The sequence below is a fragment of the Schistocerca piceifrons genome, chromosome 4 (assembly GCF_021461385.2).
Source record: "Schistocerca piceifrons isolate TAMUIC-IGC-003096 chromosome 4, iqSchPice1.1, whole genome shotgun sequence".
Classification (NCBI taxonomy): Eukaryota; Metazoa; Arthropoda; class Insecta; order Orthoptera; family Acrididae; genus Schistocerca; species Schistocerca piceifrons.
The window spans coordinates 582,957,326-582,971,965 of NC_060141.1; the positions used below are offsets into that span (position 1 = coordinate 582,957,326).

The following is a 14,640-nucleotide window of genomic DNA, read 5'->3' on the forward strand; positions in this document are numbered from 1 at the left end:
AGTGAATCGTTCTGAAATATCCTTACGTCGAATGTGTTCTACGTGCGTAATGTTTCTGATGTATCATGTTTGTTTGATTTTATTTTTCTTTGGTTAGTTGGATCGATTGCATTTGGGACAACAATATCTACGTTTGTTGGTGGCATTTCGGCCTACCGAATTTTACACGGAAAGTAAATATACTGAATCACTCTAGAGAATAGTAATTCAATAACTGCAGCCGACATTGGAAGTTATCGAAACCAAAGTGAAACAAAACATTTTTAACCGCACATTCGTGGGAGACTGTTAAGAAAGCAGGCATCACGGAAACACTCACTTGAACTGATAAGGTCGCGTATATATAGGCGGGCATCCATCACGGATGACAAACGTTAAGATGCGCTCCTCGGGACTGAGTCTGCTGCTGTTGGCAGCACTGCTGGCTTCCGCGCTGGCAGCCGTCTCCTACCGGGGGTGAGTTAAAAATATCACGTTCTCATTGGTCCATTTAAAGGTAATCTCTCAACGGAGGTGCAACTGCTTTCTCAATTAGTTCAAATATTGAAAGAAAAATTTCTCTTCCTAGAGTAGAAGTGTTTATCTCAAAAACGTAGAAATCAGTTTAATATCCAATACCATGCGTTGCGTGATGGCTTTGTGTCTTTCACATACATTATTCTTTGAGTTCTCCGTGACACCTCTGTTGTTTTTTAGCCCATAGCTTTAGCACTTCCACTATAACAGTCAACTCCTCAGTTGCATTTTTTTATTTTTATTTTTTACTCGAGTGTCGTCCAGCGTCAAATTCTGCTCCAATTGTAAGGAGCCACTGCAGTTTCCTTAGTCAATAAAATTTAAATCCTAATTTTGTTGCATCACTCTTGTAGACCAATAAGTATTATCCCTTTATTACCTATCGCTTCTTACTTTTCCTTTTTTGTATTCCTTTGTCTTAATTGCAATGGTAGGCATTTATGGGTGAGCACTGTCCTGTTCAAAAATGTCGCCACGATTCTGTCATATGAGACGTCACATATGAGGACGCAGGATGTTCGCGATTTACAGAGCTCCCTTAACTACTACTAGCCCTGACTCGAAGTCATGCTTTATTGCTTCCCATACCATGATGCCAAGAGTAACACTGGTGAATCTCTCCAAAATATTGGACGAATTGGATCTTTCCCAAGGTTGTGGTCATATTAGCCGAGATTGTTATCCGAAGTACTGCAGAACCGTGACTCATTGCTGGACACAATGCGGCGCCATTTTCAGCACTTCGTGATTCCCGATTATGGCACCACTCCAAACACAACTATTTGTGTTGTGGTGTTAACGGCACACGAGGCTGTTAGTCTCCGATCAATGAAGTCGGAGCACATAGACTGTTGGAGAGAGTCCATTACTTATTGTCAGATGCCTGGTGCAGATGTGAGACAGCTGCATTGTGCTTGTACACAGTGCAGTGAATATCCCTTGTGATGATCATACGTAATCGAGCGGAACCTTGAAGACGAGTATGCTTGTCTTCACAATCCCATATAGTCCATTTCCGGGCCACTGTCACATACAAATATCAAACAATTCTGGAAATTACATGACTCGATCAGTCGAAACCCACACTGAGGTCCCTTTGAAACTGTGCCAGATGCTGATAGAACTGTCTCAAACGAGTACGTAGCATCTCAGTGTTCCTCACAATGATCAATCGATGTCTGACGCCATTCACACAACATACGTACCCTACCTGGCCTGATAACAAAACTAAACACGAACAACTGTAATCAACGCTGTGGGCCATTCTACCTGTCACATAGGTTTGCAGCTCTCATCTTTTACGAGGGGCGTTCAAGTAATGCAACTCATTGTTCTCTCGGTCAATTTCGGTTGAAGAATTGCAGAATTTGTTGTAGGACATTGTGGAATATTTATTTATTTGTTTATTGTTCCGTGGGACCAAATTAAGGAGAAGTCTCCATGGTCATGGAACGAGTCTATACATGACGTTATTAACACGATAGAAGAAACAGATAAAATGAAATATAAGAAACATATTCAGGCGACAAGTCGTAAGTTTAAATAAAGAAAATCAACAATGTAACACTGGAATTTGCTTAATTTTTCAGCTCTTCCAGGAGCTCCTCGACAGAATAGAAGAAGGGAGCCAGGAGGAAACTCTTCAGTTTAGACTTAAAAGTGTTTGGGCTACTGCTAAGATTTTTGAGTTCTTGTGGTAGCTTATTGAAAATGGATGCAGCAGAATACTGCACTCCTTTCTGCACAAGAGTCAAGGAAGTGCATTCCATATGCAGATTTGATTTCTGCCTAGTATTAACTGAGTGATAGCTGCTAACTCTTGGGAATTAGCTAATATTGCTAACAACAAACGACGTTAAAGAAAATATATACTGTGAGGGCAATGTCAGAATTCCCAGACTATTGAATAGGAGTCGACAAGAGGTTCTCGAACTTACACCACATATAGCTCGAACAGCCCGTTTTTGAGCCAAAAATACCCTTTTTGAATCAGAAGAATTACCCCAAAAAATAATACCATACGACATAAGCGTATGAAAATATGCGAAGTAGACTACTTTTCGTGCTGAACTGTCACTTATTTCAGATACTGTTCTAATGGTAGATAAAGCAGCATTTAGTTTCTGGACAAGATCCTGAACATGGGCTTTTGACAACAGCTTACTATCTATCCGAACGCCTATGAACTTGAACTGTTCCGTCTCGCTTATAATGTGCCCATTCTGTCTGATCAAAATATCGGTTCTTGTTGAATTGTGAGTTAGAAACTGTAAAATCTGAGTCTTACTGTGATTTAGCATCAAATTATTTTCCACAAGCCACGAACATATTTCATGAACTACATTATTTGATACTGTTTCAATATTACACACAAGATTCTTAGCTACTAAGCTGGTGTCATCAGCAAACAGCTTCAGTCCCAATTCTTTCATGAATTTCCGATAGGTTACAGCGCTATACGTTGCCTTCAAAATGACGTTTGTAACGGAGGTGCATTCCAAACAGAAAGTTCTCATTAAGCTTTCTTTGGCGGAAAAGCAGAGCATCGCAGGTATTTATAGGAGCTTGCAGAATGTTTACAAAGTCCTGGCAGTGAATAAAAGCAAGGTGAGTCTTTGGGCGAAGCGTCTGTTTTCGAGGTCGCGCAAACCTGTCGGATCTCCTGCGTGCCGGCCGGCCACAGACAGCTGTGACACGTGCAACGTTGGAACGTGCCGACACTCTCATTCGAGATGATCGACGGATCACAGTCAAACACCTCGCTGCACAACTGGACGTCTCTGTTGACAGAGTTGACACACTTGTCCACCAATTGGGGTACTCAAGGGTGTGAGCTCGCTGTGTTCCTCGCCACAGAAAGAAGACAATAAAGAGCAACAAAGGACCATCTTGCGGAGTTGCTCGCGCGTTACCAAGCTGATCGTGGCAATTATTTGTCGAACATCGTCGCAGGCGATGAATCATGGGTTCGTCACTTCGAGCCGGAAACAAAACGGTCATAGATGGAATGGTGCCACACTACCTTTCCTTCGAAGAAAAAGTAAAAAGCCACACCCTAAGCCGTCAAAGTCGTGACGACGGTCTTTTGTGGTTCTGAGCGGGTTATTCTGTTTGTTGTCGTCCCTCATTTTGCAACGATCAGTATTAAAGTGTAGTGTGCAACCCTCAGGAAACTGAAGAAACGACTTCTACATCCACATCTACATACATACTTCGCAATCTACCATATGGTGCGTGGCGGAGGGTGCCTCGTACCACAACTAGCATCTTCTTTCCCTGTTCCACTCCCAAACAGAACGAGGGAAAAATGAGTGCCTATATGCCTCTGTACGAGCCCTAATCTCTCTTATCTTATCTTTGTGGTCTTTCCGCGAAATATAAGTTGGCGGCAGTAAAATTGTACTGCAGTCAGCCTCAAATGCTGGTTCTCTAAATTTCCTCAGTAGCCATTCACGAAAAGAACGCCTCCTTTCCTCCAGAGACTCCCACCCGAGTTCCTGAAGCATTTCCGTAACACTCGCGTGATGATCAAACCTACCAGTAACAAATCTAGCAGCTCGCCTCTGAATTGCTTCCACGTCCTCCCTCAATCTGACCTGATAGGGACGCCAAACGCTCGAGCAGTACTCAAGAATAGGTCGTATTACTGTCTTATAAGCGGTCTACTTTACAGATCAACCACATCTTCCCAAAATTCTACCAATGAACCGAAGACGACTACCCGCCTTCCCCACAACTGCCATTACATGCTTGTCCCACTTCATATCGCTCTGCAATGTTACGCCCAAATATTTAATCGACGTGACTGTGTCAAGCGCTACACTACTAATGGAGTGTTCAAACATTACAGGATTCTTTTTCCTATTCATCTGGAATAATTTACATTTATCTATATTTAGAGTTCGCTGCCATTCTTTACACCAATCACAAATCCTGTCCAAGTCATCTTGTATCCTCCTACAGTCACTCAACGACGACACTTTCCCGTACGCCACAGTATCATCAGCAAACAGCCGCACATTTCTGTCCACCCTATCCAAAAGATCATTTATGTAGATAGAAAACAACAACGGACCTACCACACTTCCCTGGGGCACTCCAGATGATACCCTCACCTCCGATGAACACTCACCATCGAGGACAACGTATTGGGTTCTATTACTTAAGAAGTCTTCGAGCCACTCACATATTTGGGAACCAATCCCATATGCCCGTACCTTAGTTAGGAGTCTGCAGTGTGGCACCGAGTCACACGCTTTCCGGAAGTCAAGGAATATGGCATCCGTCTGATACCCTTCATCCATGGTTCGCAAGATATCATGTGAAAACATGGCGAGTTGCGTTTCGCAGGAGCGATGCTTTCTAAAGCCGTGCTGATGCATGGACAGCAACTTCTCTGTCTCAAGGAAATTCATTATATTCGAACTGAGAATATGTTCGAGAATCCTGCAACAAACCGATGTTAAGGATATTGGTCTGTAATTTTGAGGATCCGTCCTTCTACCCTTCTTATATACAGGCGTCACCTGCGCTTTTTTCCAGTCGCTCGGGACTTTACGTGGGGCAAGAGATTCGCGATAAATGCAAGCTAAGCTTCAGAGTGTCTGTCCTTCACCACAAAAATGCAAACAAACTTCTCAATCTCCGTGACAAGGCAAGATTCCAAACAAGTCTGCGTATCAGAGAAGAGCTCGCAAAACTTCGTTGGACCGTTCTTTCTCATCCACCCTGTAGCCCGAATCTCGCGCCTTCGTCTCCCATCTGTTTGGTCCAATGGAGGATGCACTCTGCGGGAAGCAGTACGTGGACGATTGTTTGGTTATCGATGCACCAAGCCGTTGGTCCGACGTCGACCAGTTGAGTACTGCCATGAGAACACACAGGCACTCCCAGTAACGTGGCATAATGCCTTTGCAATGAACGGAGATTATGTTGAAAAATAGGGTTTTGCAGCCAAACGAGTGGATAATAATGTGGCGTACTGGAATCCCGAATAAAACCAACCTGCTTTCAGAAAAGAAATTTCTGTTTTACTAGTCGAACACCCCTCGTACCTACTACTGATGACATGCACGCGTCCGACTTTTTTGTTGACAGCTGACTGGGTCTTCTGAATGCTTCACTATTTTTGTAGGGCAGTATGTATACACGAAAGTCTGGTACACTTATTTTTATTCTGGACCTGTTACGAGCTGCCCAGTGTTGCCTCGAGCAAGCAGGAACGGGGATGGTCTAATAGGTGGCGCGCTGTTGACAGGCACCAAGTTTACCGGCTGAAGCCCGCGGAGGAGCACCTGGCGGCGGTGGCGGCCCTGAGGGGCAGAATGGGCCTCGACTTCTGGTCGCGGGCCCACCTCGCCGGCCACCCTGTGGACGTGAGGGTGCCGCCGCAGCTGCTCCACTCCTTCCGTCAACACCTCGACCGCCACAGTGTGCCTCACGAGCTGCTCATCGCCGATCTCGAAGAGTAAGTATTCCAGCCTCCTATCAACGTACAATAAACGAATTTATTCCATAAATCCTGCTGTTACCTTCCGGTCAATATGACCTGGAGAGGAGTTTGATTTTCCATGACGTCTTTATACTGAAATACCAGCGATCGAAACTTAATGGCTTGGTTTCTTCTACACAGATTAAGACTAAAAATGAAAAGAAATGGGTTTCCTCCCCCTTGTTATAGCTTAATTTATTACTCTAGTGCCCTTGACCAGAGTGTTTAAAAATTCATACCATCTACATAAGTTAGCATTAAAACTTTGTTTTTATCTGCCTTTATTGTAACGTGTGGCAACCACCTTCCGTTTAAGGGGAGTAGAACGTCAAACGGGCCGACTTTGAGCAGGAGAGGCACCACAGGCCATTTTAATTTCCACTGTCTATACTTTTACAAATAAATTCAGAAAACTTTTTCAGCATCACCAGGAAGAATTCAGAATTCACACTCATAGCAGTGGAAGTTCAAAAACATAACGAAGTAATTTTTTTTTTAACAAGTAAAATTTCATCATTTTTTTCACTTACTGATGGCAGCATTTGTTCAAATGGTTCAAATGGCTCTGAGCGCAATGGGACTTAACATCTATGGTCATCAGTCCCCTAGAACTTGGAACTACTTAAACGCCGGCCGCGGTGGTCGTGCGGTCCTAGGCGCTCCAGTCCGGAGCCGCGCTGCTGCTACGGTCGCAGGTTCGAATCCTGCCTCGGGCATGGATGTGTGTGATGTCCTTAGGTTAGTTAGGTTTAATTAGCTCTAAGTTCTAGGGGACTGATGACCACAGCAGTTGAGTCCCATAGTGCTCAGAGCCATTTGAACCAACTACTTAAACCCAACTAACCTAAGGACATCACACAACACCCAGTCATCAGCAGCATTTGTTCCTATAGGTACACTTTTCTTCATAAGTAAGAGAGATGGTTCGATGAATTTTGCACAGCATACAAACCATACTTAAAGGTGTACGAAACTCTATAATTTTCCAAATCTATTAAAAACTGTGGTAAAAATTGAGGTAATTAACTACAACATTTGTGTTTTTTCTAAACATGAAGTTTAAAATACAACAGATCATAATTTTTTTCATAAATTAAATAAATTCATACACCTGTAACTATGGTATGTATGCTGTGCAAAATTCATCGAAGAATCTCTGTAACTTATGAAGAAAAGTGTATCTATAGCAACAAATGCAGCCATTAGTAAGTGAAAAAATGATGAAATTTCACAAGTTAAAACAAAATATTTTGTTACGTTTTCGAACTTCAACTGCTATGAGTGTGAATCCTGAATCCTTCCTGGTGATGCTGACAAAGTTTTATGAATTTATTTGTAAAAGTATAGACACTGGAAATTAAAATGTCCTGTGATGCCTCTCCTGCTCCGAGTCGGCCCGTTTGACGTCCTACACCCCTTAATGAACACTTATAATGCGGTGTCACAAGATGACAGATCACGACATTGGGGTATCTACGCCAAAGGTGCAGACAAATGTACAAAAACATACATCAATAAAAGTTTTGAATCGTGCCGTTATCTCGTGCGGATGTGTTGCTATTGTACCGATCGGAAGGCCACCCCTGAAGTTGTTTGTAAATGTACAAGCAGTTATTGTAAGCACTACCTATTGGGATCACGCCGCACTCGGACGGTTTTCAGCCTTTCACTTGAAAGTAAAGCACCATTAGGGTTGCATGAAAGATGTCTGTGGAACAGCACAGAGTGAATACAAAGACCCATTACCCGCTATCGCGTGTCTGCGTATTCACAGATTGTTCCATTGTATTAATGTGTGATTGTACCAGACGACCACTTTGAGGTAGTGTCACTATCCAGTATTATTTATTCCGAACTGTTGTGTGTACACTATATTTTTTATAACAGAGTATGATTGTCCTCTATGCGCAATGTGAAATTCTGAACATTGCTTGCCTGGAGGCAGGCAGTAAATACATGTCGAGCAGCATTCTTAAGTTCTTCAACTATCTCGTAACGTTTGGCAACAACCTTTTGTATGAACCCCGATAATGCATAGTCGCAAGATGTAAGCTCAGAACATCGTGCTAGCCACTCCAAACGTTCACGAAAGTGGACAGAAGTATGTCAAATCCACTTATCAGGAAATATCTCCTTGAGATATTCTCTAACGGCAATAACACAATGGACTGGTGCTCGAACCTACTGGAACCATATACGAGCGAGCAGCCCCCGATTCTGCAGATGTGGTTCAAACAAATCACGTAACGTCATGTGATTCACAGCGCCATTGAAAAAATATTGACCTACCAGTTGGGTAGATGAAAGGCTGATTTCAGGTCCTTCACAAAAATGTGGGCCTTCTTAACTCCAGAAATAAATGTTTCTTGCCTTTTTACTAAGATATATTACACACTCGTCCGAGAAAAACAGTTTCCCCCATGTAGGAAGAGTTGTAAAGATGTCGAGCATTCGCCTACAATCCTGATGATGTTTTTGCATGATATTATCTCTCATTTCGTTTGCAAACGGAAGTTTAACACCTTTAACTTCAAATAATTCTTCATTACGTGTGTTTGCAATGTCGAGTACGGAACTCACAGTTGCCGGCTCGAGTGGCCTTGCGGTTCTAGGCGCTACAGTCTGGAGCCGAGCGGCCGCTACGGTCGCAGGTTCGAATCCTGCCTCGGGCATGGATGTGAGCGATGTCCTTAGGTTAGTTAGGTTTAATTAGTTCTAAGTTCTAGGCGACTGATGACCTCAGAAGTTAAGTCGCATAGTGCTCAGAGTCATTTGAACCATTTTGAACCACAAATTTCTCTTCTCTCCAACTCTATTCAATACCTCCTCATTAGTTATGTGATCTACCCATCTAATCTTCAGCATTCTTCTGTAACACTTCATTTCGAAAGCTTCTATTCTCTTCTTATCTAAACTGTTTATCGTCCATGTTTCACTTCCATACATGGCTACACTCCATACAAATACTTTCAGAAACGACTTCCTGACACTTAAATGTATACTCGATGTTAACAAATTTCTCTTCTTCAGAAATGCTTTCCTTGCCATTGCCAGTCTACATTCTATATCCTCTCTACTTCGACCATCATCAGTTATTTTGCTCCCCAAATAGCAATATTCATTTACTACTTTAAGCGTCCTATTTCCTAATCTAATTCAGCAATTCATTATCGTCTCTGTAGCACTCTGTGCAGTGAGCGTCCATTACGTGACGAAGGACAATCGCGACCAACGAATGGGTCTGCATAATGTTCGCGCAGAAGGTTGATCAATCAGGGAAGTAGCTCAGCGTGTGCACAGGAGTCAAGGTGATATTGTGTGGTCGTGGTATCGGTTCCAAGTGACGGGCAGCGTTGAGGACTTACACCACGCAGGCTGTCCACGTTCGACAGGTGTACAGGATGATCGTTGTATAAGACTTTTGTCTCAAACAAGCATGGACTTGGTGCTCTAGAACTGAATTGGGCGTTCGAGAGGCTGAAGGATGTACAGAATTACCATGGCGAGCGCCATGTCGTATACCACAACACCATGGACTTCGTTACAAGTGGCCAACAACTTAAACAGAATGGACACCGCACGACTGGCGTCAGGTGTTGTTTATGGATGGCACTCGGGTCTGTTTGCATTCTATAATCGCAGACAACGTGTGTGGGTACAGCAGGTATTACTGAGCACCTCCAACACTGTCTCCCACAGGAGCAACAAGGTGGTGGCGGAGTGATATTCTTGGCTGGTTCTACATATAGCCACCGTACACCCTTCATGGTTGTTGAGAGCAATCCCACTGCTCTACGTACACGGAAGAGATTCTACAATAAATAATGGGTCTGTATCGCCAACATTTTAGTGACATTTTTATCTTGATGGATAGTACACTATGTGATCAAAAGTATCCGGACAGCCCCAGAAAAATACGTGTTTCATATTTGCTGCATTGTGCTGCTACCTACTGCCGGGTACTCCATATCAGAGACCTCAATAGTCATTAGACATCGTGAGAGCAAAATGGGTCGCTCAGCGGAACTCCGGGCTTCGAACGTGGTCAGGTGATTGGATGTCGCTTGCGTCATTCGTCTGTACCTGTTGATAATGCACGGCCTGTGCCGGAGTGGTTACACGACAATAACATCCCTATAATCGACTGGCCTGCACAGAGTCCTGAGTTGAATCCTATAGATCACCTTTAGGATGTTTTGGAACGCCGACTTCGTGCCAGGTCTCACCGACATACATCGATACCTCTCCTCAGTGCAGCACTCCGTGAAGAATGGGCTGCCATTCCCCAAGAAACCCTCCAGCACCTGATTGAACGTATACCTGCGAGAATGGAAGCTGTCATCAAGGCCAAGGGTGGGCCAACACCATATTGAACTGCAGCATTATCGATGGAGGGTGCCACGAATTTGCATGTTATTTTCATCCAGGTGTCCGGATACTTTTGATCACATAATGCACCTCGCATGATCATCGTGCTTTCTTCGTGAATACGTTCTTTCAGCATGGTAGGATCACCATAATCTGCCTTTCTCCCGGACAGAAACCCAATCGAACATGTGTGGGATCGATAAACACGAGCTATTTTTTGACGTTTAAAACGACCACGTTCTCTGTGCGACTTATGCAGAATCGACTATGAAGAGTGGAACAATTTGATCTCATTGATGGTATGCCACGGCGGAGTGAAGCCTGCACCCGAGCACCACATACTGATGTTGCTCAGAAGTGTTGCGAAAAAAGACAAATAATGGGAAACAGACGATTTTGTCGTTACACAAATGTTTTTCTGATTTGGTGAGCTGGACATATTTCAGACGAATGTATACGCATGTTTCAAAACCAGTAAATTCCGTGCCGATATTATTACTTATATTTTTAAATAAAGGGGTGATACAAAACTTTTGTTGATGTCTGTAGTTGTTTTTTTTTTTTTTTGTTTTCTTTTAATGAAGGTCTTTGCTTGCTTATTGTTGTGATGTATAAAGTTACACATAAATGCAGGTCGTTCATTAGATTCAAATTATTAAAGCATTATAGCTAACAGTAATGTTTCATCAATCGTTTGGTGCGGCTGTCGTGAAGAAACGATTCTTTCTGATGAGCTGTTAGAAGCATTAATAAATGCACCTAACAGTAAGGTGAACATTTCTGAACAAGGAAATCGTAAGATCGACAACTGAATTTGTCCTACATCTAAATCAGAAGTCACTTCAGGTATGGACAGTTCACACGGAAACTGCAAGTGGTACGAGTTCTTAATTCAAAAGACAAAAGTAGCAGGTAGAACTGACAATCTTTTCTACAAACCGGAAGGACTTTCAGTGGAAACTTTGTAAAACTTACTCCCGGTCCAATAAGATATGCTATCTCCTGATAAAATTACATAAAATCGTTGTTTCAATCTCTTGCGAACAAAAATATTCACAGTTTATTGTGTAAGTGACTAATGAGCGTCAAGAAGTTTGTAATGATAGAAGGGAACAATAAGACAAAATCACACTTGAAGCTTAAATGTTTGTTATTATTGGCTGGTGTGTGTAAGGCGTATGGTGAATCAACAAAGACTGTGGGATCCAGAAATAGTTAGAGCCATTTTTCCTGCCGTAATGTAACAGAAACGATTCTGTTGTATTTCACGTGTGTTAATGTTTCGATGACAAGTCTTACCGGAGATCAGGAAGAGAAGTTAGTACCTATAAGAGTTCTGTTGAAAAAGTGGGTGGAAATATTTCCGAAACTGTATAATCCTGGTACAAATGTAACCTTTTATTATCAAATAAAACCAAAATTTAAAATTATAATAATGTTTGACAGTTTATGAGTATTATAGCCTAAAATACGAATCAGGCTAAAAAAAGAAGAAAAGTTATAAATGTTCTACATGTAGCCATGATTACAAATTAATTCGCGATGTGATTCTAAAATGACTCTTTCCACATCTTTACAATTTATCGTGCAAATGATTCGCGGAACGTGAAACCAATTAACTAACTATGACCTAAATGAGCATGTATGCATAGCCTTTTAAGGAGAGGAGAAGGGTTAATACTGGTTAAGACGTCACAAACCAATAAAATGTATTTCATAATAGTAATAGTGACATGTTAACTTTCACGGCCGGAAGTATAACACTTACTAAAATATTTGCTATTGTTCCGCTTAGTGAGATATTGGAGCAGCTGAATCGAATTTTTCCTGTCAATATTTGAGAGCTGTTTAAATACTGATCAACGACACTTCACTTCAAATGGAGCGGCCAGATTTAAGTACAGACGAATGAGTGTCCACGAGTAGGTCCTTAAGCACGGCTATGGTAAAAATTTTTATGGAAAAATTCGTACAATAGGCTCTGGGATCTGACACCAAACTAACTGAAACTCTGGTTCCATTACAAGGACGATACTTTTGTTTTCCGGTGACACGGCAAAGAAGAACGAAATCTACGTCTTCATTATTTGGCAGTGTAATAACTGAACCATTAAATGTTGGGAGTGCAGCCGTATGAACCCTGTTTCTTCTTTTATTTAATCTTTCGTCGTATACCTTTCGACTATCTTCAGCGCGCGCCGACGGACTGAAGCTGCAGTTTTCGTTCCGTCGTTTTAAACTACAGATACACACAATAGCCACAGATGTTGTTAGCGGCAAATAGGCAAGACGTTAAACCATGGAGGTAAAAAGAAGAAGAGAGATGATAGTATAGACTTACGCTGTACGTTGTTGTGGAACCGGTGTAGGCGGGGCCTGTCGCCGTTTTGAAAAGGCCGAAACATTAGCAGACTGCTGTTTACGATTGCTTCATGTTCGTTATTGGTATCGTGTGCGTGCAACGGCTCTTTTAAATACTAAAAATTACAGTGCTTACATAATAACATAGCATCAGGAAGGCAATTTCGAACGGTTTTCTGTTCTTAAATGTGTATTTGCTCTAGTAATACGACACATTTGACCTCGTTAATGCAACTTGTTTTTTCTTGATATATTTCGAATAACCGAGAAGAGAAGGTTGTGATGTGAAAAGGATACTTCCCGTAATCCATGTAATTTCACTTTTGCTGTATTTGTATCTACAGCAAATGAAGCCAGAACTCCGAAACCAATTATTATTTGCACTGGTACTGCATATTGTTAGTTTCATTTTCAGCTATCAGTTCGTTTGCACAACATTTATAATGGTCGCGTTTGCAAAACATGTACTTACGAGGTCTATGTTAGCCCATAAACATGTGCACTGAAGAAAGAAAGAAGGCTTGCTATCGTATATTGTGTATGTCAGAAAAGTGAGCTGGCCTTTGTGGCCGAGCGGTTCTAGGCGCTTCAGTCCGGAACCGCGCTGCTGCTACGATCGCAGTTTCGAATCCTGCCTCGGACATATCCTTAGGTTAGTTAAGTTTAAGTAATTCTAAGTTCTAGGGGACTGATGACCTCAGATGTTAAGTCCCATAGTACTTAGGGCCATTTGAACCATTTTTGAGCAAAGTGAACGATTATCAAAATGTCAAAGAAATAGAACTGTATGCAGTATAGAAATTTTTATGAAAGAACTACGTCTCCACATAATCAAAGCACTAGATATTATTTGGGATACGACTACGAAAGTCGATAGTTATTCTCAACGGTCGGAACTGTGCTTGGGCACTTCAGATTGAAGTCACGGGGAAGTACCACCGCGGTGAACCACGGAGTTATAAACGCAGTGAACCTAATGTTTTTCGGATAAATAATATGGCGGACGTCGGCTTCAAACGTGTGACGTAATGACAACTCCCTTCTGTATTTGTCTCCATGCGTTAAACCTACAACACGTTAAACATCCAAACGGAAGTGACGTAAGAAGCCCTACCTTGCGCATGCGCAAAGCCTGCTCTCCACCCTCTTCTCAAACAACTAAATGTTTCTGACAACAAAGAATTTGGACCATCCAATTAGGTTCATGCCTATCCACACTCTCGGAAATCACCACATATTCTAAAATAAGCCGCGCGGGATTAGCCGAGCGGTCTTAGGCGCTGCAGTCATGGACTGTGCGGCTGATCCCGGCGGAGCTTCGAGTCCTCCCTCGGCATGGGTGTGTGTATTCGTCCTTAGGATAATTTAGATTAAATAGTGTGTAAGCTCAAGGACTGATGACCTTAGCAGTTAAGTCCCATAAGATTTCACACACATTTTTTTTCTAAAATACAGCCAAATATTTATTTCTTTCTTCGTTTTCTAATCAGACCGAATGGACACGGAGGTAAATGACAGTTTGCATGTTCTGGATTTGCTAGTCTTCAAGAAAGAAACGGAAGCTTGTATCACATGATATACCGACAACACATACCCACTGAACGTTACCTGCATCTGATTCATGTCCCCATATACGGCAAAAACGAGTTGTTATACAAAACCAAGAATTTGCAAGATACCATGTGCTTCTCGAAATGTTTACGATTTACGTAGCTACTACGAAACGAACAGTGGAGAAACGACTGGTCGAATGACAGATGCAGAAGGGGAGAAAACGAGAAAGAGATAAATGAGCTGTTGCTTTGCTGCCATGGGACCACCAGCCTCTATTTGATAAAACTTAGATTCTGGCTGCCACGTGCAGGTACTATGATAGGCTGTACAGAGAACCTACAGCGATTGTC

At 42.3% G+C, this 14,640-nt stretch overlaps 1 protein-coding gene across 1 annotated transcript in view; it reads left to right on the top strand.

Annotated features, from left to right (window-relative positions):
* The first annotated feature begins 379 nt into the window (after positions 1-379).
* The window catches only part of LOC124796032 (carboxypeptidase B-like), a 73,617-nt gene continuing 59,356 nt past the window's right edge, over positions 380-14,640 (top strand). The window contains exons 1-2 of the mRNA XM_047260117.1: positions 380-456; positions 5,774-5,983. Of these exons, the coding sequence (XP_047116073.1) occupies positions 380-456; positions 5,774-5,983 (287 nt within the window). The remainder of the gene's footprint in view (positions 457-5,773; positions 5,984-14,640) is intronic.